At 48.8% G+C, this 27,092-nt stretch overlaps 1 protein-coding gene and 1 long non-coding RNA gene across 2 annotated transcripts in view; one reads left to right on the forward strand and one right to left on the reverse strand.

Annotated features, from left to right (window-relative positions):
- Window positions 1–869: 869 nt before the first annotated feature.
- Window positions 870–2,447, reverse strand: LOC134970261 (uncharacterized). The gene is made up of 3 exons (XR_010189746.1): window positions 2,414–2,447; window positions 1,807–1,850; window positions 870–1,320 (listed from the first exon to the last, which is right to left on the reverse strand). It is a non-coding gene; the product is annotated as an uncharacterized LOC134970261 (long non-coding RNA).
- Window positions 2,448–5,912: 3,465 nt separating this feature from the next.
- The window catches only part of LOC134968791 (glucose-6-phosphate isomerase-like), a gene marked incomplete at its 5' end in the record, with an annotated part of 98,257 nt that continues 77,077 nt past the window's right edge, over window positions 5,913–27,092 (forward strand). Inside the window, 3 exons of the mRNA XM_063944274.1 lie at window positions 5,913–6,018; window positions 7,311–7,387; window positions 10,011–10,139. Coding sequence (XP_063800344.1) covers window positions 5,913–6,018; window positions 7,311–7,387; window positions 10,011–10,139 — 312 coding nt within the window. The remainder of the gene's footprint in view (window positions 6,019–7,310; window positions 7,388–10,010; window positions 10,140–27,092) is intronic.

The raw sequence follows: 27,092 nt of genomic DNA on the forward strand, positions 1-27,092 counted from the left end.
CCTACCAATGGTCGCCTCTGCAATAGTGTTAAATTAGCTGCGGGCAAATGGGAGCCCAAAGGTGGGGCTTCATGGGTGTCTGGGGCAGAGCTAAGCTCTGTGTCCTGACACTTGGGAGTGGGGACAAAAACAATCGGTAGCTCTGTACCATCAGTGGTAAAAGTATTCACCATTCGTCATACACCATCGATGATTTCAAATCATTGATAGTCAATGGCCATCCCTAAGCTGAGCCTCCCTGCCGGTTATAGTGTCTTTGCCCTGCATAGAAGCTGACCCACCCATGTTCCTGCCCTCACTGCTGTGTCTCTAAGATTCCAGCTTGTGTTGTTACTTGTCAGTAGTTTCCTAATACTCCTCAGTACCCGCCAGCACCTATCTTATATATTACTGCTGCTATCTGCATTCCTTTGTCTACCACCAGGTATCCTGGTTCCTGTAGACATTCCCTGGTAGATGGCCACCGATGACCTGTGCTAGGTCCTGACTCCTACTACCATGAGTTGTCCTGGAGGTTACCTGAGTACCTGTTAGAATTTCTACTAAAGGTGGAGACTTCTGTAGCCGGGATCTAGGAGGTCATGCGGTTACCTGGGTGTGGTGTAACGGGTAATAGTGAATTGGTGATGAGCTGGGAATCTATTCTCTCTCAGCGTTATGGAGATTGGTCAGGTATACTGCACCAGATACTCTGTTCATGGAGCTGCTGTCCCTAGAAGGCATCCGGCCCTCTAATATAATTATCTATGGGTGGGTGAGGGACGCGCTATCACTGTGTGGTGGTGGGGATGGGGGAAGGGAAATTGTTGTGTTATACAAAATGGACCTGTAATTATACTGTGAGTACAATAAATGCAATTGAGGCAGAATGGGGCAAATGCTGTTTTTTTATTATTTATGATGCATTAGCTTATCTATAACACTGCTGATATCTAAACAATTTCAGGTGGAGTCCTTATGGAGCGGTATAATGGTAGGACACGATGCTTAGATCCGCCGACCCTTACTAAGCGGTAGTCTGACAAGGCTAAACACTTAGTACTGGACACCGGATCTAAGCATCGCTCTGCACATGCAGATAGATAGTGATTCCCACCATTATACTAATTTACAGGGTGCTCCATAAGGGTTCCACCTGGACTGGTCTAGATATCAGAGGTCAGCACTTCCTTCAGCGGGGGCGGCAACAGGATCTTCTCTTCTTTCTTTTAGGAACAGGCTTTAGTCTCTTGTTGGTATCAACCTCATAGATGCGAACCTGCTCTAGATTTTCCGCAAACCTTACTGTTTTCTTTCTTTTTCCTTCTTTCTTGTCTTGCCCTGCGTGATGTAAAGTAGAAATAGTTAGGAAGGGGTAATAAGCCACCCTCAGTGGTCCCCATGGGGGTAATTATAGCGAGTGCAATGGTGCCATTGCTATGGGGCCCAGGGGCTTAGGGGGCCCTGAACCCAGCTCATAAAGTTGTCTACCAAGTTCCTGAAATTGTCGGGTAAGAAATTGGGTTTGGCCAATTGCCTGGACATGAAAAGGAGGACTCATCAGTGGCTCTTCTATGGGGCATAACATGAACTAGATCACTACTAAGGGGCATACAATACAATAGGGCACTATTACTGTATATTGCATACATTGAACTAAGGCAATATTATGGGGCATAAAATGAACAACCACTGCGGAGAGAGGTGTCTCTCTAGAGGCCAAGGGGAGGGGCCCCTTCATAATGTAGCTGTGGGGCCCACAAAGTTCTGGTTACGCCCCTGGTGGTCACCGGTGATCGTGCAGATCTTATATCTTGTTACTCTTACCCGATGTTTCGGCCCCCGCGTTCTCTCTTGTGCGTTTCTTGTAACTGCAAAAAAAAGAAAAAAGGTCAGTTACAGATGATAAGTAGCAAGTAACGGGGACTGAAACTGCGGCACATCATCAGGGTGTGTGATGTCACAGAGCAGTATTCCATGGTACAGTACAGGGCAGGATATGGTAGTACAGTACAGAAGCAGAGGTAGCTCAGTATATTGCAGTGTAACACAGATGTACCTTAGTGTGTCTGTATGTGCACTTGTGTGTTAGGAAACTTAGAGTGTGAGCTCCAGTGGGACAGGGACAGACATTCTCTGTACAGCACCGTGTAAACCTGTGGTTCTATATACATAAACAGTAGTAATTACATATAGTGTATTATACAGAGGTGGTGGTAACACTGTCTGCCCTCCGCTGGGAATAGAGCCGGGAGAGATCCTATGGACACAGTCCTACTACACCTAATGATAAATCTGCTCCTGGTAAAGGCTGGGACACATACACCGAGCCTCCGACTAGATACTTCTGTCACCACTGGATAATAGTAATAATAATATTGTAATACAGTCTAGTAACCTGTAACACCATCTGTAGATAATCTTAGTAACTTACTAGGTAGATGCCCCGAGTTTCCCGTTGTTTCCTGTGTAAGAAAGAAACACATCTGGTTAGTACATCCTTATATTACATCCATGTTACACGTATCAAAAATGACAGAAAGCTATTTTTCCAGTAAAATAAGTGTTCTCATTAAATTTGGGGCACATAAAAATGGGTATAAGTATATATTTGGGTCATTTTAGCGGACTTTAAAAAAAAAAAAAGTGGAAACGGACCGATTACTCCCACCTGTGAGTCTAAAATCACTTGTCTCACTCATAAAACACCCCGATATCCCTGTCCCATACCTTGTACCCCAATTATCATCACTTCGCATTTTTTGACCCCAAAAATGAAATGTCATTATTGGCTAATTAAAAATAATTAAAACTTTAAGTGCTAATTAGTTATTACTTATACCCTGCTCAGAGATGGTGAAGAGAAATCCGTGATAAACCCTATGGAGACTTATCAGCGATAACTTATCACCGGTAATAGGATACCGAATTATCACATTTGGGATAATTTACCACGAAACTGCGATATTGCGGATAATAGGATCCCCCCTTTGTGATAACAGCGCAGAAGATAACGTAATGTGTCCTGTAAATACTACAGATCACCGGCTTAATAACAGTAACTGAAGTCTCCGTTTACCTTTCTCCATGGTGGTGATAAAGCTAAATATTTATCTTATATAAAACCCTTTATGAGGTCTAAGAACACTGTACGCTATTTACGTATGGAGTACCGTAAGGGTACGCTCGTTGCGTAACAATCGCTTAGCCGTGGTCGAGACGCTCAAGCGTCACGTTCGCTCACGGCCAAGAGATCACAGGCAGGCACGCTATTGGCTGCCGACTAACGTAATGATTCGCTATAGCGTAGCGGACGCTCGGGACCACGAGGAGATCACCAGCGGCGCTGACGCTCACAATGTTAAACCTTTATATCTAAACCATAAACAATGTAATATGCTGTAAAACCTTAGTGTAGAGATAGGGTGTAGATGCAACACAGTGTAACCTTATTAACTTAAAAGCTGTTTGAGCGTCACCGACGCTCTGAGAATACTTAACACTATAAGAAATACACAGATACCGTGCTTAGGGTCCAACGCCTAATATATATATTATGAATGTTATACTTGCAAAAGAATTAATACAATACAAGTCATACACTACAATATAACATAGACTACCTAACCAGATAACTACACAGGAAATACAATACAATACTATTACGTTTAAGAGAATACGAGAGAAAGAGGAGAAGAGAGAGAGAGAGATATGGCCCATAACAACAAGAAAGACAATATGATTGCGGAGAAAACTTACGCACAAAGGAAACGATCGCATGCGCCTCTGGACATCCAGCTCCCGATTTTCAGCAATGATAACCGTTGAAGAGTGAGCTGGATGTGATCGGCTTGTCTATTTATGCCCCACACACAATACAATTCAATGGTCCCTACAATCTCATTGTTCATTGGACACAGGAATTCCTCCTCGCATCATAACAAAAGGTCATAGGTTGATTCATACAGGTGGGCTGTGACGATTTCCAACTGCTCAGGTGGGTGGGAAACTGGGTTTCCCGCCGCATGAATAAGTAAGTGCAAATAATAGTAAATGGACATAAACTTCTTATGTCCATAACTATTCGCACGAGCGATTAATCCGCTTCAAACCAACACCGGAATATTGCTAATTAAATACTCTTCCGATGGATACTAAACACCACTGTATTACTCCTGTCTGACCCTTCGTATCAAACAAAGAGGGATTTCTCTGTCCATGAACATGCTACATTAACTAAACTTTCAGAATCTATCAAAGGGACCATGATCTACAAAATACATTATATAGTGGAAATATGTAACGAAAGAGTCGCCCGCTAGACGCATACAATCTCTACCGTAAATGCGCATACCGTGCGCCTGCGGGTGCCCGCAACAGCGAGTAAGCGCACGCACGGGAGAGCGCACGCATGCGCAGCAGGGACACATATGAGGTGCAAATATGGCAGTGTGCATAGAGATATTTTTCTGACTTTGACAGTGGTCTATCCGCTGTGTCACACAGATGTTATCACGTCAAGATGTTACCACTGGAATGGCAGTAACTGCTAAAGCCCCCGCTATTACCCCCAGCCAAAGCTCTATTATGATGCGTCTGTGATGTCATAATGCAGCTAGGACTGGGCTGTGACTATTGGGATCAGTAAACTATAATATAATGTATCAATGTAATTATAATGAAGAATTGCCATTGGAGAAATGTAATTAGTAACGGGTCACCCTTTCATTATATATTACCTAGATCAAGAGCTCTTACCCTGTGACCCAGGACCCACATCATGGAGGGGTCATGTCATCTAGGGGGGGTAATAAAAATGAGAGATGTGTGCCGACCCCAGTGTTTTGGTTTTGCATCTGTATTAATTTCATGATTTGGTTTTTCGAAAAACAGCCCTCGTGGGTTTTTGGTTTTGTATCTGTATTTAAAAAAAAAAATAATAATAATAATAATAATTATAAAACTGCTACAATCACATAATTTGGGCCTTTTTTTGTTCCCACCACATTATTAACCCCAATAACATTTATTTCCAGTCACTTTTGACCACCTCACAGCTCACAATATCCTTCACCAACATAGGCCAGAGGCCGGCTGTCTACAGTAAGCAGCAGAGCAGCGGCACAAACTCACGGCAGTTATTTCTGTGTAACAATGTATTGCAGATTAGTAATGTATTAGCAATAACCAATCAGACCAGCTCACAAGCGCTTCCAAAGTTCCACTAGAAAACAATAGAAATAGTATAGAGACCCCTTTTTTATGGCTTCTTATAAGTGTGGTTGAATGACGGTGAATGTGTCGTCTTCTAGGACAATCACTTCTGTACCGCTCCTCTGGAGAACAACATCCCGGTCATTCTGGCCATGCTGGGAGTCTGGTAGATCAACTTCTACGGGTGCGAGACTCACGCCATGCTGCCATATGACCAGTACATGCACCGATTTGCCGCTTACTTCCAGCAGGTCGGTAGCACAGCTGACCAATCACTTGCAGAGCCCAGTCTCCATCCGTGGTACATCATACAGTAACAATACTTCTCTCCCTGGCAGGGAGACATGGAGTCTAATGGGATATACATCACATACTTACCTACATTTTATTTCTCCTCTCCGGGAGAAGCCCGGAGAGGAGACGCTGCAGGACTTTTCGGGGGGCGGGGCCGGACTGTGACATCACTAAGCCCCGCCCCCACATCGGGAAATGCCGCGATTCGCGAGAAGGGGGCGGGGCTAAAATGAAGCGATTTGCGTCATTTTAACCCCTTCTCCACCCGACGGACCTGCGAATGCGGGAGGTTATCTCTCCATCCTGCTCGCATCACTAGGGTGCGAGCAGGATGCGGGAGACCTGCCCACTCTTCCGGGGGTGCGGGGGGCTACCCCAAAAAAACGGGAGCCTCCCGCAGCTTCCGGGAGAGTAGGTAAGTATGATACATCACAAAGTCTGGTGCGCGTGTGAATTACAGCACTGGGCCTATTGTGTGGGGAGAGCCTGGAACTAATGGCCAGCACGCGTTCTATCAGCTCATACACCAAGGTAAACCCCTCTCCCCCTAACGCTTTACTTATTGGGGCAAGACCTCAATACGCCTATCACACAATTGTGCAGCTTGTGCCTGTTCCTGCTGGGCCTGTGCAGACCAATGTGCTAGAACTAGGAAAGCAACAGTGCCACCTAGTGACAGAGCGCAATATTGCACTAAATGTAAATGCTGCACTTTATAATTAGGAGGTATACTACCCACCCACACAGTAGGTAAGTGGTTTCTTTAGCGTCGCTGCATTTACTCTTCTGAAGGATTACAAATTCCTGTAGCGTTTTCAATTAACCTGCCATCAGTCTGGCTATCTCGGTGTAGTCAGTAGCGGATCTTGCCATGGGCAAGCAGGACTTTTGCCCGGGGCGCCGCCTTCCGGAGGGCGCCAGCGCCATCTGGAAGGCGCCACACCATGGCAAGATCCGCTACTGCTGTGCCCCCTGCTGCCCGCTGTGTCCCCCGGCTGTGTCCCCCTGTGAAGGGAACTAGACGCTACGCGCCTAGTTTCCCTTCGTGGAGGGCTCAGCATTTCAGCGGCGCTACTCTACTGTACAGGGGGCGTAACTGACCACGCCCACTGTATGAAGCCACGCCCCTATTTTCCACCCGGGGCGCAAGATGGGCTAGAACCGGCCCTGGGTGTAGTATGGGTTTGGTAATTACTGCACTCACTTGGGGCTATAGGTATAGCTATGCTGTATCTAGAAGGTTCCTGACCGCCTTAATTATAGGGGGGCTGGGGGAAGGGTATCCGGACTCCAGGTCAACACCACTTAGGTCAACACCAAAAATAGGTTGACACAGACAAAATCTCGACATGAACTAGGTCGACATGGAAAAAAGGTCGACGTGAGTTTCTCACAGTTTAGTTTTCCATTTTTGTAACTTTTTCATACTTTACGATCCACGTGAACTACGTTTGGAATGGTAACCTTGCCCGAAGCATGGCGAGTGGACACGGTGCACTATTTGGAGTTACCCCACCCAAATCTAACTCTCTCTGCACATGTTACATCTGCCCCACCTGCAGTGCACATGGTTTTGCCCATTAGCGAACAAATTTGATACTTGCGATCAGATTTGAATTAGGGCCACAGTGCGTACGGTCCTCTGTCAGCAGAAGCTTCACTTTTATTTACCTACGCATTGACCAGACTTTATTCAGAGGTAGCCTGTGGCTTTCCTGCTGTTGAACTACATCTCTCAGAATGCCTTGCCCGCTGGGATATGTTGTGACTTGTAGGAAGACGGGTGAGGATACTGGTAATCTGATACATTATCTCCACCATAGGGACCCGCATAATCCCTTGTGATTTCCTCATCCCAATACAGACTCAGAATCTCATCCGGAACGGGCTGCATCACAAGGTGAGACGCAATGGTCTGCAAGTAAACGTTGCTTACACAGAGCAGGAGCACAATGTGCTGCGGGCTGAGCGACTATCCGGGTGCATGCCGCCTAGTCACTAGGAACCAGTCACATCGCAGAGACCTCAGTGGTCTGATATTTGAGGTGTTTCTCAGGGGATGGATTGGGTGTCAGTGAGGACTCGTTGCAGGGGACTGGTCCACTTTATATTTGTGGCTGGAAACGGCCTTTTGTAAACCAGCGCTGTATTCCACACCCTCTGATCATGTCTGTTCCTCCCACATCACAGAAGCAGCCGTGCTTTGTTCAGCTTCTCACAGTAACATAATTGGGTGTGGTAGGAGAACATGGACTCGGTGGTTTATGTATCTGACAATGTGGCTGCTATATAGCTGAATGTGAAACACTTCATCCAGCGCCAACTATTTTGTCATCCGTTCTATTATACAAACTTTGGAGTCTATGTACTAAGCCTTGGAGAGATAAAGTACCAACCAATCAGCTCCTGTTTTTTTTCAAACACAGCCTGTAACATGGCAGCAAGGAGCTGATTGGCTGGTACTTTATCTATCTACAAGGCTTAGTACATAGACCTCTTGGTGCCATCTGAGAGAGACCCTCCAGCAGTGCAGGAGATACTCTGCCCCAGAGGTGGATTTAGACCTCATGGGGCCCTAAGCGAAATACCGATTTGGGGCCCCCCTACCTCAAACAATCCATAGCACTATATTTTTGTTCTGACTTATGCCCCCTTACATTACAGATGGAGTTCCATCTGTGCCTGGGCCTAGCACCGCGTCTGGGGCGCGCACGTATCCATGACACACACGCGCCCCATTCACTGGAATGAGAGCGTCTGTGTGCACTCCCGGCGGGGCTAAGCGGCGACCAATCAGACAGAGAGTGCCACATAGAGGTACTGTGTGCGTGCGCACCAAAAAAATGGGATGTGATACACAGACATATGCCCCCAATAGTGCAGTGCCAGATCCACAACTTACCCCACAGTGCCAGGTATACAAATGCCCCCACAGTGCCCGATCCACAACTTACCCCACAGTGCCAGGTATACAAATGCCCCCACAGTGCCCGATCCACAAATGCCCCCACAGTGCCAGATACACAATTGCCCCCACAGTGCCAGGCATACAAATGCCCCCACAGTGCCAGATCCACAAATGCCCCCACAGTGCCAGGTATACAAATGTCCCCACAGTGCCAGATACACAAATGTCCCCACAGTACCAGATCCACAAATGCCCCCACAGTGCCAGGTATACAAATGCCCCCACACTGCCAGATCCACAAATGCCCCCACAGTGCCAGATCCACAAATGCCCCCACAGTGCCAGATCCACAAATGCCCCCACAGTGCCAGATACACAATTGCCCCCACAGTGCCAGGTATACAAATGCCCCCACAGTGCCAGATACACAAATGCACCCACAGTGCCAGGTATACAAATGCCCCCACACTGCCAGATCCACAAATGCCCCCACAGTGCCAGATACACAATTGCCCCCACAGTGCCAGGCATACAAATGCCCCCACAGTGCCAGATCCACAAATGCACCCACAGTGCCAGGTATACAAATGCCCCCACAGTGCCAGATACACAAATGCACCCACAGTGCCAGGTATACAAATGCCCCCACACTGCCAGATCCACAAATGCCCCCACAGTGCCAGATACACAATTGCCCCCACAGTGCCAGGCATACAAATGCCCCCACAGTGCCAGATCCACAAATGCACCCACAGTGCCAGGTATACAAATGCCCCCACACTGCCAGATCCACAAATGCCCCCACAGTGCCAGATCCACAAATGCCCCCACAGTGCCAGGTACACAAATGCCCCCACAGTGCCAGATCCACAAATGCCCCCACAGTGCCAGGTATACAAATGCCCCCACAGTGCCAGATCCACAAATGCCCCCACAGTGCCAGGTATACAAATGCCCCCACAGTGCCAAATCCACAAATGCCCCCACAGTGCCAGGTATACAAATGCCCCAACAGTGCCAGATCCACAATTGCCCCCACAGTGTCAGATCCACAACTGCCCCTCAGTGTCAGGTAATACCTGACACTGTGGGGGCAATTGTGGATTTGACACTGTGGGGGCAATTGTATACCTGACAGGTATACAAATGCCCACACAGTGCCAGGTATGCAAATGCCCCCACAGTGCCAGGTAAACAATTGCCCCCACAGTGCCTGGTATATAAATGCCCTACAGTGCCAGCCAATTGCCCCCACAGTGCCAGGTATACAATTGCCCCCACAGCAGCCAGTGCTGCAGCTGCTTACCGCTGCTGCTCCTCCGGGCTCCGGCTGTGAGGGATGGGTGAGGTGACGGTGTCAGGAGAGGAGAGCGTGCCAGCCGCAGCGCGGCTATGTCTGGACTCTGTCGGCGTGTAGCGGACTTCAAACCAGCCGCCGGTTCGTGAGCCAATCAGAGCTTGCGGACCAGCAGCTGCGGCTCCTTCGGGCCCCTTGGCACCCGTGGGGCCCTAGGCAACCGCTTAGGTTTCCTAGCGGCAAATCCGCCTCTGCAGTCTGCCCCCCTCATTCTATACCGGAAGGAGAATGTCCTGACAGTTGTTCCTTTTGTGTCAGATCCTCTTGGCCAACTTCCTGGCACAGACGGAGGCTCTCATGAAGGGCAAATCCACAGAAGAAGCCAAGGCAGAACTGCAGGCCTCTGATCTGAGTGGAGAGGCGCTGGATAAGTTGCTGCCACACAAGGTAAGTGCCGTATGTAGCGCAGGACAACCCACTTGCTGGGATGGGAAAATATCTCCATGTTTACTAACCTAGGATAAAATGTCACTCAGTGTAGAGGCCACATGGTGACAGCGCTTCACGTCGGCTTAATATGTAATGTGTAATAAGTTGCTTGGCTAGAGGTGGCTGCGTGGCCTGATTGCTGGAGCCACCTATCCTCCACGTACAAGGTTACTCTAGGCTGCAGCCTCCAGAGATTATTACTGTAAGGCACAACTGCTTGCTGCAGACTGGGGGTACATGCACGCCACGGGATAGGCCCAATGCACCTCTTACCATGGTGGGGGTCTTACACAGGTGACATGTGCCCTACATGTAAAAGCAGAGCCACCTCTATTCATCTAGCAGAACTTGGTGACTTACAGGAATTTCCTTCCCGATAAACTCCGGTCATTCTGGGTGATAAGTAATTCTCCATGACACTCTTTTATTCCTGGATCATTCACCATCACAAATACTGGGGTTCGGCAGAAGAGGGGGCGGAGGATGCTACATGTAAGAGCATCCGTGGTGGAACCCCAACCCAAGTTGAAATGTCAATGGGTGACGGGGAGAGGCAGTGTTACCAAGTAATGGAGAGGGAGGCAGTGGGTGACGGAGAGAGGCAGTGTTACCAAGTAATGGGTGGAGGAGGCAGGGGGTGACGGGGAGAGGCAATATTACTGCATAATAGAGGGGGCGGCCAAGGCTAACAGGCAGTGGGTGATAGGGCGAGGCAGAGTGGGGCCCATCATGCTTTCTGCACTGGGCCATTCATCTAACATTGCTCAAAATGGTCAGCGGGCGGGAAGCTAGGGGATAACTCATTGCTGGCCTGGGCAGCAGTGGGCCCATTATCCTCAGGGTGCCCGATGCAATGAACCTGCTGCACCACTGGTAGTTCCGCCTCTGTGCCGGGCACACCCATGAGAAACTTCTTGTGTGTGTTCGCAATTGTTGCCCATTTGCCACCTAGAAACACATGGGGAGAGAGGACTGAGATGCTTACGTCTCTGAATCAACCGTAAATTTACAATGATGCATACATTGTTATAGCATATCAGGCCCTGTAGTCATTGGGGGTGATTCAGACCTAGTATATATGACCCAGTGCCAGTCAGTAATTTAAATACCGGCCGCCTTTTGGTGGGTATACTCACCCCACCTGGACTAAAGTATATGCAAGAAAGAATTCCACTTTGTGGAAAAAAAGCGCTGTTATTTGAGCAATTTAATAATCAACATAATTAATTTAAATGTCCTAAATAAACAAGCGATTGCTATATATGAGCCGCTGATAGCTTATTACTTGTAGAAAGCAAACGCTGCTTTTCTATTAGCCAATAGGATATGCAGTAGATCACCTTGTGAGATTTAAAAAGGTGAAGTCCTCCCGACCGCTGGTGCTAAATCCTTTAAACGTGGTCTTGTCCAGAGGGAATAGAAATGAAGACAACCATGGTATAAAGTTCCATCTCCTTGGTCAGTAGGACGCATTTGTGTAAGACGTGTCAGGAATGCAGTGACACACTTACCGCTCCCTGCAGCGCACTACTGATGGGGACATGTACTAAGCAGTGATAAAAGTGGAGAAGTGAGCCAGTGGAGAAGTGGCCATTGGCAACCAATCAGCATTGGCGTAACATTTAGAATTTGCATACTATAAATGTACTGTATACAGAAGAGCAGCCGATTGGTTGCCATGGGCAACTTCTCCACTGGCTCACTTCTCCACTTTTATCACTGCTGTGCTTAGTACCATGTCCCCCTTAATTTACTATCGACACTGTGGACGGGTAAAGTGCCCCTGTACCTTTATAAATCTCACAAGGTGACCTATATCCTGTTGGCTAATAGAAGAGCAGCGTTTGCTTTCTACAACTAATAAGCTATCAGCGGCTCATATATAGATAGACCTGATCGCTGCTGTGCGTTTTCACACAGTGGGCGATTAGGTCCTAATTGTGCATGCATCACCAGTCAGCGTTGGGGTGGTGCGAAAAATCAGATCGCACGGGAGTTCGCAAGGTGATTGACAGGAGGAGGCTGTTTGTGGGTGGCAACTGACCCTTTACATGGAGTGTCCGGAAAAACGCTGGCGTGTCCAAGCGTTTTCAGGGAGGATGTGTGACGTCTGCTCCGGCCCCGATCCGCCTCTTCTCATCGCACTGGAGGAGTAAGTCCTGGACTGCGTAGAGACTGCACAAAGTGCATACACATGGGATCGCACACTTGCACGGCGAATTTAACCCCGCCCTGGAGGTGGCGACTATCTGAACGCAGAACAGAAAACTTTGCAGCCCAGCGATTTTGTCTGAATCAGCCCCATTGTACCTTATCATGTTGAAGCTATTGTTCTCTGGAATCAAGATTGATCAGCATTAGATGCTAAATCTATTAACTTTGTCTATTGTGGACAGGGCCGGTTCTAATGCTTCCAGCGCCCAGGGCGGGCAAAAGGGGCATGGCTTCATACAGGGGGCGTGGTCAGTTAAGCCCCCTGTACAGTAGTGAAAGGATGTGCGGTGCGCAATGACGTCATCGCGCACCGCACATCAAAGGTCCTCTCCACGAAGGGAAACCAGACGCTACGCGTCTAGTTCCCTTCACAGAGGGGAGCATTGGGACAGAGCGGGCAGCTGGGGGGCACAGCAGTAGCGGATCTTGCCATGGTGCGGCGCCCTCCGGATGGCGCCGGCGCCCTCTGGAAGGCAGCGCCCCGGGCAAAAGTCCTGCTTGCCCGTGGCAAGATCCGCTACTGTTTGTGGATTACACATACATGCATGCAGGGCTGTAGAGATCTGGGTGGGGCACAGGAAAACTTTGGGGTGGGTCTTAACCATGTGAGGCAGGGTAAAAAAAGGAATAGGGGGGCGGGGCATTCAGTGTGATTGTTGCCCTTCCCACTTCTGACACACATAAAGACACAGCAGCGGGTGTGGGGCCGAGGTGAGAGACTGCTGCTGCTCACAGGTAAGGGGGTGGGTCGGCGTAGTGTGTACACCGGAAATGGTATGTTCTCAGGATGGTTTCATCCATCAGAAAAAATAAAATAAAATTGGGGATTCTTTCTCTACGCTCTCAGGTGTGTCCCTAGCTGTACTCATTGCATCTGTGTACAGTTTGGCACCACATACTGTATAGGAATCTAAACAGGACAGATCTGATCATTTCTCCGTCATGCTGAAAATTTGGCCGCATCGGCACACCCACATCGGCACACCTGTTCCAGACGGTCCCAGCCCCCTACTTGTACCCAGTGCTGACTATGGTGGTCATTCCGAGTTGATCGCTCGCTAGCAGCTTTTAGCAGCCGTGCAAACGCTATGCCGCCTCCCACTGGGAGTGTATTTTAGCTTAGCAGAAGTGCGAACGAAAGGATCGCAGAGCGGCGGCAAAATTTTTTTTGTGCAGTTTTAGAGTAGCTCAAAACCTACTCAGCACTTGCGATGACTTCAAACTGTTCAGTTCCTGTTTAGACGTCACAAACACGCCCTGCATTCGCCCAGCCATGTCTGCGCTTTTTCTGGCACGCGTGCGTTTTTTCGAACACTCCCAGAAACCCCCACTTCATGTCAATCACTCTGCGGTCTGCAGTGCGACTGAAAAGCTTCGCTAGACCCTGTGTAAAACTACATCGGCCATTGTAATAGTACATTGCGCGTGTGCATTGTGCCGCATACGCATGCGCAGAAGTGACTTTTTTTGCCTCATCGCTGCACAGTGAACGAATGCAGCTAGCGATCAACTCGGAATGACCACCAATGTGAATACTATGAGGGTATGAGAACCTGCCTCTGAATCTTTGTTAAAATTGGGGACAAAGAGCAAAATTTTGTGCTCATTTTTAACAGGTGTTTTTTTTTTCCTCCCCCCACCCCTCCACGTTTGTGTGTGTGTGTGTACGAGCCTCTAATAATTTACAATAAGCGGTATCTTAAAAAAAATAGATTTTATTTGAAGGAAGTTTGAGCTGAGATATATTTTATTAAAACACTTTGAAAAGTTTGTTTGTGATTCAAGGCTTGGGTCATTAAATTGTGCTCTGGGGTAGAGGCAAAGAACCTTTCTTCATGGCTTGTCAGCCCAGAGCAATCCTAGATCCAGGACTGACAAGATGAGTAGCGCTGTTCTGATCTTTCAAGTGGAGCAATGTTCTAGGTAACTGTTATCCATGCACTAAAATCAAACTGCTCTTTTTATACAAGTACAAGTTTGGCAAAATCCCATTAATTGTATGTATTCTCTACCCCAGAGGCACACAGACCCGTAGCTCTCCAGCCTTTGGGGAACTACAAGCCCTAGCATGCCCTGACAACCTCAACATTGTCTAAATTTGTTGGCATTCTCAAAAATTTGCCAGCTATGGGGATTTAATCTAATTCCGCATGTGGCCCGTGCATCATTTGCACTTACCATAGGACAGGTGCCAAACACGATGATGATTTGTAGTGCCACACATATAGGGGCTAATTCAGACCTGAACACGCACAGCAGCGATCAGGTCTGAACTGCGCATGCGTCGGCGCCGCAGTGCGCCGGCGCGTGGCAGATAGCCGACGGCTGTCTTAGCCCTGTGATCGCCTCTGCTTGGTTGACAGATTGACAGGCAGAGGCGGTCGCTGGGCAGGAGGGGGCGGGCCGGCGGCGTTTGGCCGCCGTTTACGGGGCACGGTCCGGCCAACGCAGGCGTGCCCGGATCGTGCGGGGGGAGGGGGGGTGGGGCGGGCCACGGCGGCTGTGTCACACGCAGACGCTGCGACCTGGGCAGTGATGAGTAACTCCCTGCCAGCGCGCAGGAACTGCACTGGCTGGGAGCTACTCCTGAAGTACAAAAGCATCGCTGCTGTGTGATGCTGTTGTACTTGTGCAGTGGTGGGGGGTCAGGCCAGACATGTGGGGCGGCCTAGCCCTGTGCTGGGCGTCCACCCACATGTCTGTGTGACTGATCGTAGATATGCTAAATTTACCACATCTACAATTAGGCCCATAATGCGTATACCCCTGCATAGCATATGGGTGGAAATACGCTAGTTTTTCATGCACTTTTATTTTGAGCAGTGTGCGCCAATAGCTCGTCCCTGTGATGTGTAAAAGCAAACTGATTGGTTTAGATTTGGGGTCCGGCTGTGCTACAGCGCAAGTGCGGTCTGATGTCAGAAGAGAGTGCCCATAGGCTACAATGCCGAACGCCATCTAATGATGGCGTTACATTATGGGGCCACAGTTGTAAATTCAACAATTAAGCAGATCCCTTAGAAAGCGATAGTGTTCGCTTTTGCGATCAAAAACAGGGGATCACAGCAGATATCGCCAATATTTGCTGGCGTACCCCCTAAGTACATCCGGGCGGTGCTTAATATTTGCGGGTACCCCCAAGTGTTTTCGTGGGATATCTTAAAAATATTCTATGATGGAAAAAAAGGCATTTTGTTTCCCCCAGCACCCTGAGTGATAACAGTAGCCAGATGTAAATCCCACACAAGATTAGAATTCAGATATCTCGGTTACATATATTTGCGCAAATGTATGAATAAGCCACAAAGCCGCATCAAGGCGTCTCTGTATATTTGGGGTCCCTAGCGCTATATCTAGGTGCAGGCTGTGGCACCCCAAAACACCAGCATAAGCCAGAAAGCCCAGGGCAGCATTCCGGTGAAACAACTATAGTGTTAATAAATTAGTGTTAGGAAGCCGAAGCTATAAGGAAGGTGATACAAAAATGAGATGTAATTAAAATGGAGAAATAGTGTTAAAGAAATTAGTAAGTGATAAGTGTTAATAGAATGTAACGGTATGCCACACTAAAGCCATCCAGCTCAGCCAGTCCAGAGGCACCACACCTCACACCTCCATTACCCCAATCTGGGTCTATGATTAACCAGCAAGGAGCCACATGATAATGGCTCCTTACTTAAATATATCTAAGCTAAGAGCTACCTAACTTGGAGCAACCCCATAATGCTCCATGTGGCATGTCAGGGCCTGCACCTCGTCCTAATGCAGGAACCTCTCTGCCTCTCACAACAGACATATATAGTGGCAGGTGCTCAATTAGCTTAGTGATATCATTCAGGTGCTCGAAAGGGAGGGGTATTTCTAAGCAAGAAAAAAAGGCATTTTGTAAATCCCACACAATATTAGAATTCAGAGATCTCTGTTACATATATTTGCGCAATTGTATTAATAAGCCCCAAAGCCGCATCAAGGCGTCTCTGTATATTTTTCACTGGTATGCTACGCTGGGCTTTCTGGCTTATGCTTGTATTTTAGGGTGCCACACCCTGCACCTAGATATAGCGCTAGGGACCCCAAATATACAAAGACGCCTTGATGCGGCTTTGTGGCTTATTCATACATTTGCGCAAATATATGTAACCGAGATCTCTGAATTGTAATATTGTGTGGGATTTACATCTGGTTACTGTTATCATTCAGGGTGCTGGGGGAAACAAAATGCCTTTTTATCTTGCTTAGAAATACCCCTCCCTTTCAAGCACCTGAATGATATCACTAAGCTAATTGAGCATCTGCCACACTATAAATATTCTATGATAAATGGACCCCAAAAGCGTTCAGATTGATCCTCAGCTTTCATACCTGGGAGGGAGATCTGTTAACGACGACACTGACACATATTGTGGTTATAAAAAATCACTTGTCATTGCAATGTACTGGTAGCAAGTGTACTGGCTAGCATTACTGCGTCCCAGCACAGCGCTCTTAGGTTCAATTCCTACCGTGCTCCTAACAGTGTGGCGCTTGGGGTCCGGTATGTGTGATTGGTGGACGGGACTGATTCAGTGATGTTAAGTGTCGATTTTGTACGCAGATAGAGCACTTTTTTTTTGCCACTACGTCTGTATCTAAGCTGTGCTAAGCCACACGCATCAACTGAAATTCGATTTTGCACACACAGAGTATTTCTTTGCAAAGTGACTAACAGGTGGTCAGCGTGTGGGGGAGGTAACAGCGGGTGGCTAGAAGATCGCAGGCACGTTGGGACTGTTTTCTGAGCATTCCCTTGTCAGCATCTATGAATCCACTTGCAGCTTTAGAGCCCTCAGCATCTTATCAGAGACGCTCTGTCTGACACTGCACAGACTCACTCAGAAGTTCGATGGTCGACCGATGTGCATCCGATGTTTCTGGTTTTGCACATAAGTGGCGGATGTGAGACGCAGTCAGGGTCTCAAATCACAGCATGGCGTCTGAGCCATTAGCATGTTTTCGCAGTTGCGCAGGGAGTGAAGTCGCAACTGCAAATGCGCACATCTTAAAATCAGGGTCTATGTCCCCGTTTCACTGCTAAAAATAAAATATATTAATTAATGAATTTCGATGGTCGACCGATTTGCATCCGATGTGTCTGGTTTTGCACTTAAGTGGCGGATTTGAGACGCAGTCGGGGTCTCAAAGCACAAGCATGGCGTCTGAGCCATTAGCATGTTTTAGCAGTTGCGCAGGGAGCAAAGTCACAACTGCAAATGCACACATCTTAAAATCAGGGTCTATGTCCCCGTTTCACTGCTAAAAATAAAATACATTAATTAATGAAGTTCGATGGTTGACTGATGTGCATCCGATGTGTCTGGTTTTGCACTTAAGTGGCGGATGTGAGACGCAGTCGGGGTCTCAAAGCATAAGCATGGCATCTGAGCCATTAGCATGATTTTGCAGTTGCGCAGGGAGCGAAGTCGCAACTGCAAAGGCGCACATCTTAAAATCAGGGTCTATGTCCCCATTTCACTACTAAAAATAAAATACATTAATGAATTAATGAATTAATTAATTAATCAAAATAAAATCCTGTCCACATTGATTTTTTTATTTTTTTTTACAAATACTAAGGCCTTTTTTCAGTGGTTTACATCTGTTATTTGCATCCCGTGGCGGCGCGCTAATCTGGATACGTTCTCTGGAGCACAGCGGACCGCCCGTACTAGAGGTCACTAGTAACTTGATTAACTGTGTTAAACAGCAAGAAACAAATTGCACTTTGCAAAGAAAAAAACTCAGTATAATGTAGCAATGATTATGCAAATAATTAATCAGAAAACATTGACAAATCTGTTGTTTTAGATAAAAAAAAGCATTAATGAGATTTTCCTAATTACAAAAGCCCTGCGGCTGTATGGGCCTCTTTCACCGAAATGTGCGATTATGTCTGCGAGGCAGGCTCTAAATCTGTCTCCGCTGGTTTTATTGCCTCTTGTCAGAGCAGGACCACAGATTGTGAGGTGTCCTTACCTAGACCTGCGTCTGACTGGCGGGGATTGCGCACTTACAGCCATCGCACTTCTGCAGTCGATTTTATGCTTGATAAATTTTATTATGCTGGATTAAATCACATTTATGATGTGACATGAGTACCGTGGACTTAACGTTTTGTTTATCGAGTTCCCTGAACGACTTGGTGCCACTTCATGTTTCTAGAGCAAATTGCCTTCACAGTACACTAAACAGTGCTGTCCAACTGGCACTCCGCCCCCCTATTTTTTTTGTTATTATGCCCACCCCACTCTTGTAAGCCCTGATAAAATCCACAGACTGTTTCCTTTCCACCTGATCCAAACAATTCATCACACTTGTAATTCATCATGTAGCCATCAGTAGGGTGCCGGGCGGTGGCCATTTTCTTGTAGCACACACCCTACTTATGTCTCTCCCCAGTGTCTCCTCCATGGTAGACAGAGAGTGATGACGTCATTACTGTGTTGCGTTTGTTGGCAGAGTTTTGCAGTGTCGGATAGGGATGTTAGTCCACACAACGGCACTTAACCAGAATGATTGGTTTATTCAGATAACAGAGATAACAGAGATAACAGCTTGTAGTATATAGAAGATGTTCCGCAGCAGCAGGAACTCACAGTATACATGTGAAGCAGTACAGCAGTAACGCAGCGTCTTAGAACACACAGGACCCGGCTGTATATACACACAGGGTGCGGCTGCGGGGTAGACAAGGTCACACACTGAGGAGAGCAGAAGCTGCACGTCAGTGCAGTTTGTCTCTCCCAGGAAAAACTCTCTCAGATTGTGCACTAAGCTCCTCCTCCTGCACTGAGCTGACACTAGGAGGGAAAACACTAGCGCAGGGAAGCTGCCTTTAGTGCTGGGAACGGAGACAGACCGCGGAGTGATCCACTGTCTAACAGCGTTGACCTGTCCAGGCCTCAGGGAGAGTACTAGATTCTTCAAGGAATCAAGGAGATCACCGCTATTTCAGAGTCCCCCCGACATTGAGGAAGAGCTGGACAGTGTATTCTATACACAATACCACATACAAAGCATATTTTGCCCCTTGCAACAGTGTCAGACTGGGGCATGTTGGGCCCACTGGGAGAGTGTTGTGGTAACGGCCCATGTTTAAGGGTGTGGCCAGCCTCCAGAGGGGCGTGGCCAGCCACCGCAGAGGCTTGGCTAACCATTAGAGAGCGCATGGTCTGGGCCCCTTGATAAATATATATATATAGTAAATACTGCTAGTCCATGATAATGTACCAGATTAAATACAGGAATGCACTGTAGAGAATACACCATAGTCCTGTGCAGTGTAAGGTAACATACAGTATGTATTATTCAAATGCACAGTCTGGAACCTGATCCCTAGTGGAGGGGACTGGCCCTCAGGCAGTGGGGCCCCCCTGTACCGCTGTGGGCCGGTCCAACCCTGCCTTGTGATAATGACAAGGTAAAAAAAAAAATTGCCCTTATAACAGGGAGTATATAAAAGTAATAAAACAAACTACATTAAAAAAAACACAGAAGCATAAAAAGACGCATGCATTTTATTATATTAGGAGAGGGCTGCCTGGGCAAGATATCTATATAAGGGGCTTGAATTTTTTTGGTTGGTTGAATTAGTTGTCTGTTGCTAGGCAAGGTTTGTAGTGAGTTGTAATTGGTTAGGGCCAGCCTATCAAGAATATAGGGGCGGTGATGTTAGTGTATGTAGGAAGAAGCTTACCAGGATCATCCCTCTTGTCGGTTTGGAAGCCCCACCCACCCACCCTATTGGTTCTTTATTTTGTCTTTCTTTAATTTTAGCTTACTAACATTGTTTGTTTAAGAATTAGTGGGCGGGAAGGCGCTACTGGCCAGCGGTCACGTCTAGCATAAGTGGTGTTGTGAGGCACTTACCCCTTTTCAAAGGACGGTGGGTGTGTCCTGCTCTTGTGGTGGGACAGTGGGGGTCATTCTGACCCGATCGCTCGCTGCTTTTTGTCGCAGCCGAGCAAACGGGTCCCTACTGCGCATGCGCCATAGTGCTTGACAGGCAGAGGCGATCGCTGGGCGGAACGGCGGCGTTTGGCCGCCGTTTCGTGGGATCGGTCCGGCCAACGCAGGTGTGGCCGGACCAAACGGGGGGCGGGCCACTGCACTGCGGGCCGGGGAGCGATGAGTAGTTCCGGCCAGCACGCTAAAGCTGCGCTGGCCGGGAGCTACTCTTGAAGTGCAAAGGCATCGCCGCTGTGCGATGCCTTTGCACTTCTGCGGGGAAGGGCCGGCACTGACATGCGGGGCGGACTAGCCCTGTGCTGGGCGTCCCCCCGCATGTCAGTGTGAATGATCGTAGCTGTGCTAAATTTAGCACAGCTACGATCAACTCGGAATGACCCCCAATGGGCGCTTCCTTGGGGAGCGTCCTCACTGTGCTTTAGTAAGGGGTGGTGAGACCTTCACAACACAGGTTATGCTGATATATATATAGATGGAGCGTTTGTCGTCGCCATTTTAGTTGGGGCGTTTAGCCGCCGCCATTTTGTAAGATCTGTGACTAGAGCTGGTTAGTAGTAGCGTCTTCCTGGCCACCTGCTACGAATAAGGTCATTCCAATTAATAAATTCAATAACCATTTAATCCAACGCAGTTGTGTCCGTGTCTTTATTTTAGTTGATAAGCTAGCTTAAAGTGTATAGTTAATGTCAAGCACAATAAATTAATAGACGGCTTATAGTTCATACACTGACACAAAAACACTAACAAACATATTTCATATGCATACAAGTGTAAGGAGTCATATATTGCATAAAGGAGGGCATTTCTAGGATAACACTGATTCATACTTGCCTACCCTCCCGGAATGGCCGGGAGGCTCCCGAAAAACGGGTGACCCTCCCGGCCACCCGGAAGAGCAGGCAAGTCTCACGATTTCCGGGGGTCACCCCCTGCTCGCCACTTTACTCACTAAGTGGGCGGTCCGGGCAGGCGATGATGCGATTCTTGTTGAATCGCGTCATCATAACCACGCCCCCTGCTGTATAATGCCGGTAATAGCGGCAATACACAGCGGGGGGTGTGGCTAAAATGACGCGATCCAGAAGCCATGCCCCCGTTCCACCTCTGGCCCGCCCCCGTTCCGCCTCTGGTCCGCGCCCCCTGTCACGTCACCTCACTGCCCGCCCCCCCTGCTGAGCTGACCGGCTGCTCTCTCCCGGAGAGAGCAGCCCAGAAGTCGGCAACTATGCACTGATTGCATGAAGGGTGCAGTGGTATATTTATAAATTGTACACCCTCATTGGATTAGCAGACATGTTTGCCTGTTACGCTGTATGTGGATGAGAATTTAGCTGTATGCAGCTTTGGAAGCGGAGGGAGCTGGGATTCAGGAAAAAGGGTAAAAGAATAGTTACTATCGCAGCCATTCCCAGGAGGCGAGGAAACCCAGTACGCAGGCTCCGCCAATGTCAGCAGCAGCGACCTCAGCCACCCTGATGGGGCCGGTCGAGTTAACAGAGAGGGTTTGCCAGCAGTAACTGAGGGCACAGGTGAAGGAGGGGAATCCCGGACCAGTTTAATTCAAAATTCCCAGAAGCTGTCAGGGCTGGAGTGTCAGGGGCTCAGGGTGGGTGAGGAAGTGGCAATAAGTCAGCACAAAGCGGGAGGTCGGCATCTGATGAGGCTTCGGGATCTCAGACGTTGCAGAGGGACTCGTTATACCAGCTTGCGTGCTAGGTACTCCTGGAAGTTGCGATCAGAACAAGTAAAGCGGTGCAACTGAGAATTGTGAAATAAGTGATTTTACGGAGACACAACGGCAGAACCGTAACTAGACATATTGGTGCCCTGTGCCAAAAAGAGTGCTCATTCCTCCCTACCCCCCTATATTCTGATTAGGGACAGTACGCGCCTGTCCATAAGAGTGGGTATGGTCTTACAGGAAAGGGGCGTGGTCACACCACACATTTGTGCTACTTATTCATGTTATGCCACAGTAGTACCCCTTATACACAGTAGGCCACACAATAGTACACCTTATACACGTTATGCCACAATAGTACCCTTATACACAGGGCTGCAGCTGGTGGTGGTTGTGGTGCCCCACAAACATGAAGGTTGGGTCACTTCACTCTTAATAGCCCACCACCCTTCCGTTTTGTTTTGTTTTTGTTATTTTTTTTTTAGGTTACCTCAGGCAGCCCCAGGGAAATACATAGATGACCCCAGGTTCCAGGGTGTTTGTGAGCCTGTGCAGCCCTGGGTTAAATTCTCCCTGCTGACTAGCAAAAGCACAAGCCCAATAAAGGTGACTCCTACCTGATTGGTGGCTGGGGTCACAAGGCAAGCCTAAGCCTAACCTCTCCCATCCCTGCAGTATAACCTTAACCCTTCCCCACCCCCGCAGCCTAATCCTAACCTCTCCCATCCCTGCAGCATAACCCTAACCCCCCCCCCCCCCCCCCCCGCACCTACCAGCAGGATCCATGGGATTCTGACCGTAGGGATCCCACTTTTGGTATTCTGACTGTCGGAATCCCGACTGTTGTGATCCTGACAGTAGAACTACAAATGCCATCATGCCCCTGCTGACAGAGAATAATTGCAGGTCCTTTGCCTGTCATACAAATCAGAGTGACTACGCCTTGGTAGTTTTGTTATTTTTGAGCACTAGTCCTCAGGCATCTGCAGCAGATCCCCCTGCGAGCCTGCATCTGCCATATGGGCAAGAATCATTAGCGTGTCTATAACGGGTGCAGTGTGTGGGGTGCACACACCGTACACACTGCGCCCATACATTATACTTACCCCTCCAGAATCCCACGATGGTGGCACTGCTGTGCGGGCACGAGTCACTCTGAAAATGCCCACCGCGGCCACATCCGAGTGATTTGCGCATGCGCACTGAATGTTTCCCCGGGAACAAGGTGCAGCCGCCATGTTCCCGGAGACCTGCGCATGCGCAGTAGACATTGCAGCTCGCACCCCCCAGGGGAGACAAGCGGAAATGCGCGAAAAGTGACACGTTTGAGCGCACAAACTTTTGCGGTGAGCCCATTAGTTTGGTCGGGTTTAGCCGCTTTACGCAGCTACTGTAAACCCAACCTCTATGGGTGCGATCAGCCACTCTCTCCCTCAGAATGCACAGGGCAGAAATATATGCTACACAGGGTTCACTACGGCTGGCCGGCGGTCGGGCTCCAGGCGACCAGCATCCCGGCGCCGGGAGCCCGACCGCCGGCTTACCGACAGCTTGGCGAGCGCAAATGAGCCCCTTGCGGGCTCGCTGCGCTCGCCACGCTACGGGCACGGTGGCGCGCTACGCGCGCCACACTATTTTATTCTCCCTCTATGGGGGTCGTGGACCCCCACGAGGGAAAATAAGTGTCGGTATGCCGGCTGTCGGGCTCCCGGCGCCGGTATACTGAGCGCCGGGAGCCCGACCGCCGGCAAACAGAAGACCACCCGCTACACATACTGGTACAATTTAGCATGATATACAGTATATATACTGTTACTATATATATATATATATATATATATGCAGTGGTGCATGTAGAATTTTTTTTTACGGGTACTGTGTGCGCGCGCCTTCGGCGTGTGCGTCAAAAATGGGTGTGGCCAAATGTCACATGGGGCGTGGTCAATGAAAATGGGGGCGTGATACACATATGGGGGGAGGGGCAGATACACATATGACCCCAATAGTGCCAGATACACGTTGCCCCACAGTGCCAGATATACATTGCCCCACAGTGCCAGATACACATTGCCCCACAGTGCCAGATACACAAATGCCCCCACTGTGTCAGATATACATTGCCCCCCAGTGCCAGATACACAAATGCCCCCACTGTGTCAGATATACATTGCCCCCCAGTGCCAGATACACACATGCCCCCAGTGCCAGATACACATGTCCCCCCAGTGCCAGATACACATGTTCCCCCCAGTGCCAGATATGCCCCCAGTGCCAGATACACATGTCCCCCCCAGTGCCAGATACACATGTCCCCCCATTGCCAGATATGCCACCAGTGCCAGATATTCCCCAGTGCCAGATACACATATTCCCGCAGTGCCACATATGCCCCCAGTGCCAGATACACATGTCCCCGCAGTGCCACATATGGCCCCAGTGCCAGATACACATGTCCCCCCTTTGCCAGATATGCCCCCATTGCCAGATATGCCCCCAGTGCCAGGTATACATGCCCCCAGTGCCAGGTACACCCCATGAAGCTCCCCGCCCCTGCTACTCACCGCTGCTGCTGCCGTTGCTGTCTCCCGTGTGTGAGGGGAGGAGAGCGCAGCCTGCGCCTCTCCTTCCCCTCAGTGTCCGGCGGGTGCAGGTGGCTCAGTTCAATTCAGTGCCGATCCGTGAGCCAATCAAAGCTCGCGGTTCGGCAGCCTTGGCTGCCGGTCCGTGAGCTCTGATTGGCTCATGGGCGGCGCTGAATTAAACGAAGACACTGAGGGGCAGGAGAAGCGCAGGCTGCGCTCTCCTCCCCTCACATCAGCGGCGGTGAGCGTCGGCAAGCGGTGGGGAGGTGCAGAGGGAGGGAGGGACGGGGAGCGGCAAGGTGCGGTGGCCCGTCAGTGTGGGTACGGTGTACCCATGGCTAAATTCTTAAGGGTACCCCGTACCCACCCGTACCCGCACACTTGCACCACTGTATATATGTGACATCCCTAGTGGTGAGTGTTGTGTGTAGTGTGGGTCATACGTACCTGGTCTTGAAAGACTCTCCTTGGTCACCCTGTCACGGCACGGCAGAGGAACAGAGAACCCCCAAATACGGGGCGAAAACCAGTAAATAAAGTGATGTTTAGCTTTATTAGAATGCAACGTTTTGTCACTATAAACTGTTAAAGCGTTAACAACAGGCGTAATAATGTACAATCTTTCAATTGCGAAAAATAGTAAAGGCCAGGATTACCGTAATGCTGTAATACTTTAGTTCTCGGCTGTTGCTACGGGCAACCCTATTGGGCCTTGTTTAAATAAACTGCAATGTCAATAATGTAATATTCAAAATTGATACTTTGTAGGGGTAACTTTGATACTGTACGCCCAAAATACTTGTCATGTGACTGTAAAGCCCTACAGCAAAGCCGTAATACACTTATGTTATAAAGAGCATTCACTTTAAATGGGTAATAGAAGGCAAACAATTACTCACTCACTCTTTCAGTGCAATCAGTTCCATAAGGATACCTAATTCTAGCACAATGTGCCCTGGCGAGGAATGGGTTAATCTGTCAATCTTCACTGGCCGTCTCTTTCGTCGGTGTACACATAAACGTGGAAAATGGAAGCAACTGGATTTTTAAAGGGGGATCATTCAGACCTGATCATTCAGACCTGATCGCTCGCTAGCGGTTTTTGCAGCGCTGCGATCAGGCCAGAACTGCACATGCGTATGCACCACAATGCGCAGGTGCGTCGCACGGGTACAAAGCGGATTGTTGCTCTGCGATGGGTTTGTGCAAAGAATCCATTCGCACGGCCGATCGCAAGGAGATTGACAGGAAGGAACCTTTTGCACCGCAATGCGCAGGCGCGACGCACGGGAACAAAGTAGATGGCCGCTCAGCGAGGGGATTGTGCGAAGAATCCATTTGCACAGCCGATCGCAAGGAGATTGACAGGAAGAGGGCGTTTGTGGGTGGCATCTGACCGTTTTCAGGGAGTGTTTGGAAAAACGCACTCGTGCCTAAGTGTTTGCAGGGCGGGTGTCTGACGTCAATTCCGGTCCCGGACAGGCTGAAGTGATCGCAGCGGCTGAGTAAGTCCTGGGCTGCGCAGAGACTGCACAAGATCTGTTTGTACAGCTCGGCTACACATGCGATCGCACACTTGCAAAGAGAAAATACACTCCTCCTGTAGGCGGCGACTATCTGATCGCAGCAGTGCAAAAATCGCCTGCTAGCGATCAGGTCTGAATTCGTCCCATAGTCCTTCTTTATAGCCTGTACTCATGTATACAGGACCGTAACTAGGTGTGTGCGAAGGGGGCACCACACATAGCGCTGCAAGGTAGGGGGCGCTGTTGACAGCACGTGTCAATAATCTATTTTAATTACTTTCACTTCCACCCTTTTTGACACCCATCCTCTTCTGACCGCCCCTGTCTCCTACCCTGACCCCTTCTGTCGCTAATATAGCTATACAGCATTCATGAACTCATCTTGACATTCTTTGGTATTCAATCACACTGTCCTTTATCACATTTCAAGATGCTGACATACCCAGGATTCAAACCCATCACCTGTGGCATTGCAGTCAGACACTCTATTCATTGAGCTATCTTCCCTTGCAGTTCTCTCTCTGGCACAGGACACCAAAAAGTCTAGTTATGGCTCTGCATGTATACATTGATCCTTGTGCAAGCTACTACGCGGTATTGTACTACACAGTTACATATGGAAAAGAGGAATAATATGAAAAGATTGCGTCTCTGTGTAAAGCGTAAAGCCTTTAGTAAATGTGCAGCAGCAGCCGGCCTTCCTGACTGATTTAGAGACCGTTACATGCAGTTCCTGGACAGAGTGGCCTTTGATGCAAATTGCTAGAGACAGCATGTAATAACATGGCTTGGTGTTTTGCAGGCATAATAGGGGAGGCACCAACAATACAGAGAGAGAGAGACCTGGGGGCTTCCTCTGCAAATCACAGAATCAGTACAATGACCCCATAGGCGCTTCTACCAG

This window comes from Pseudophryne corroboree, chromosome 11 (assembly GCF_028390025.1).
Source record: "Pseudophryne corroboree isolate aPseCor3 chromosome 11, aPseCor3.hap2, whole genome shotgun sequence".
NCBI lineage: Eukaryota > Metazoa > Chordata > Amphibia > Anura > Myobatrachidae > Pseudophryne > Pseudophryne corroboree.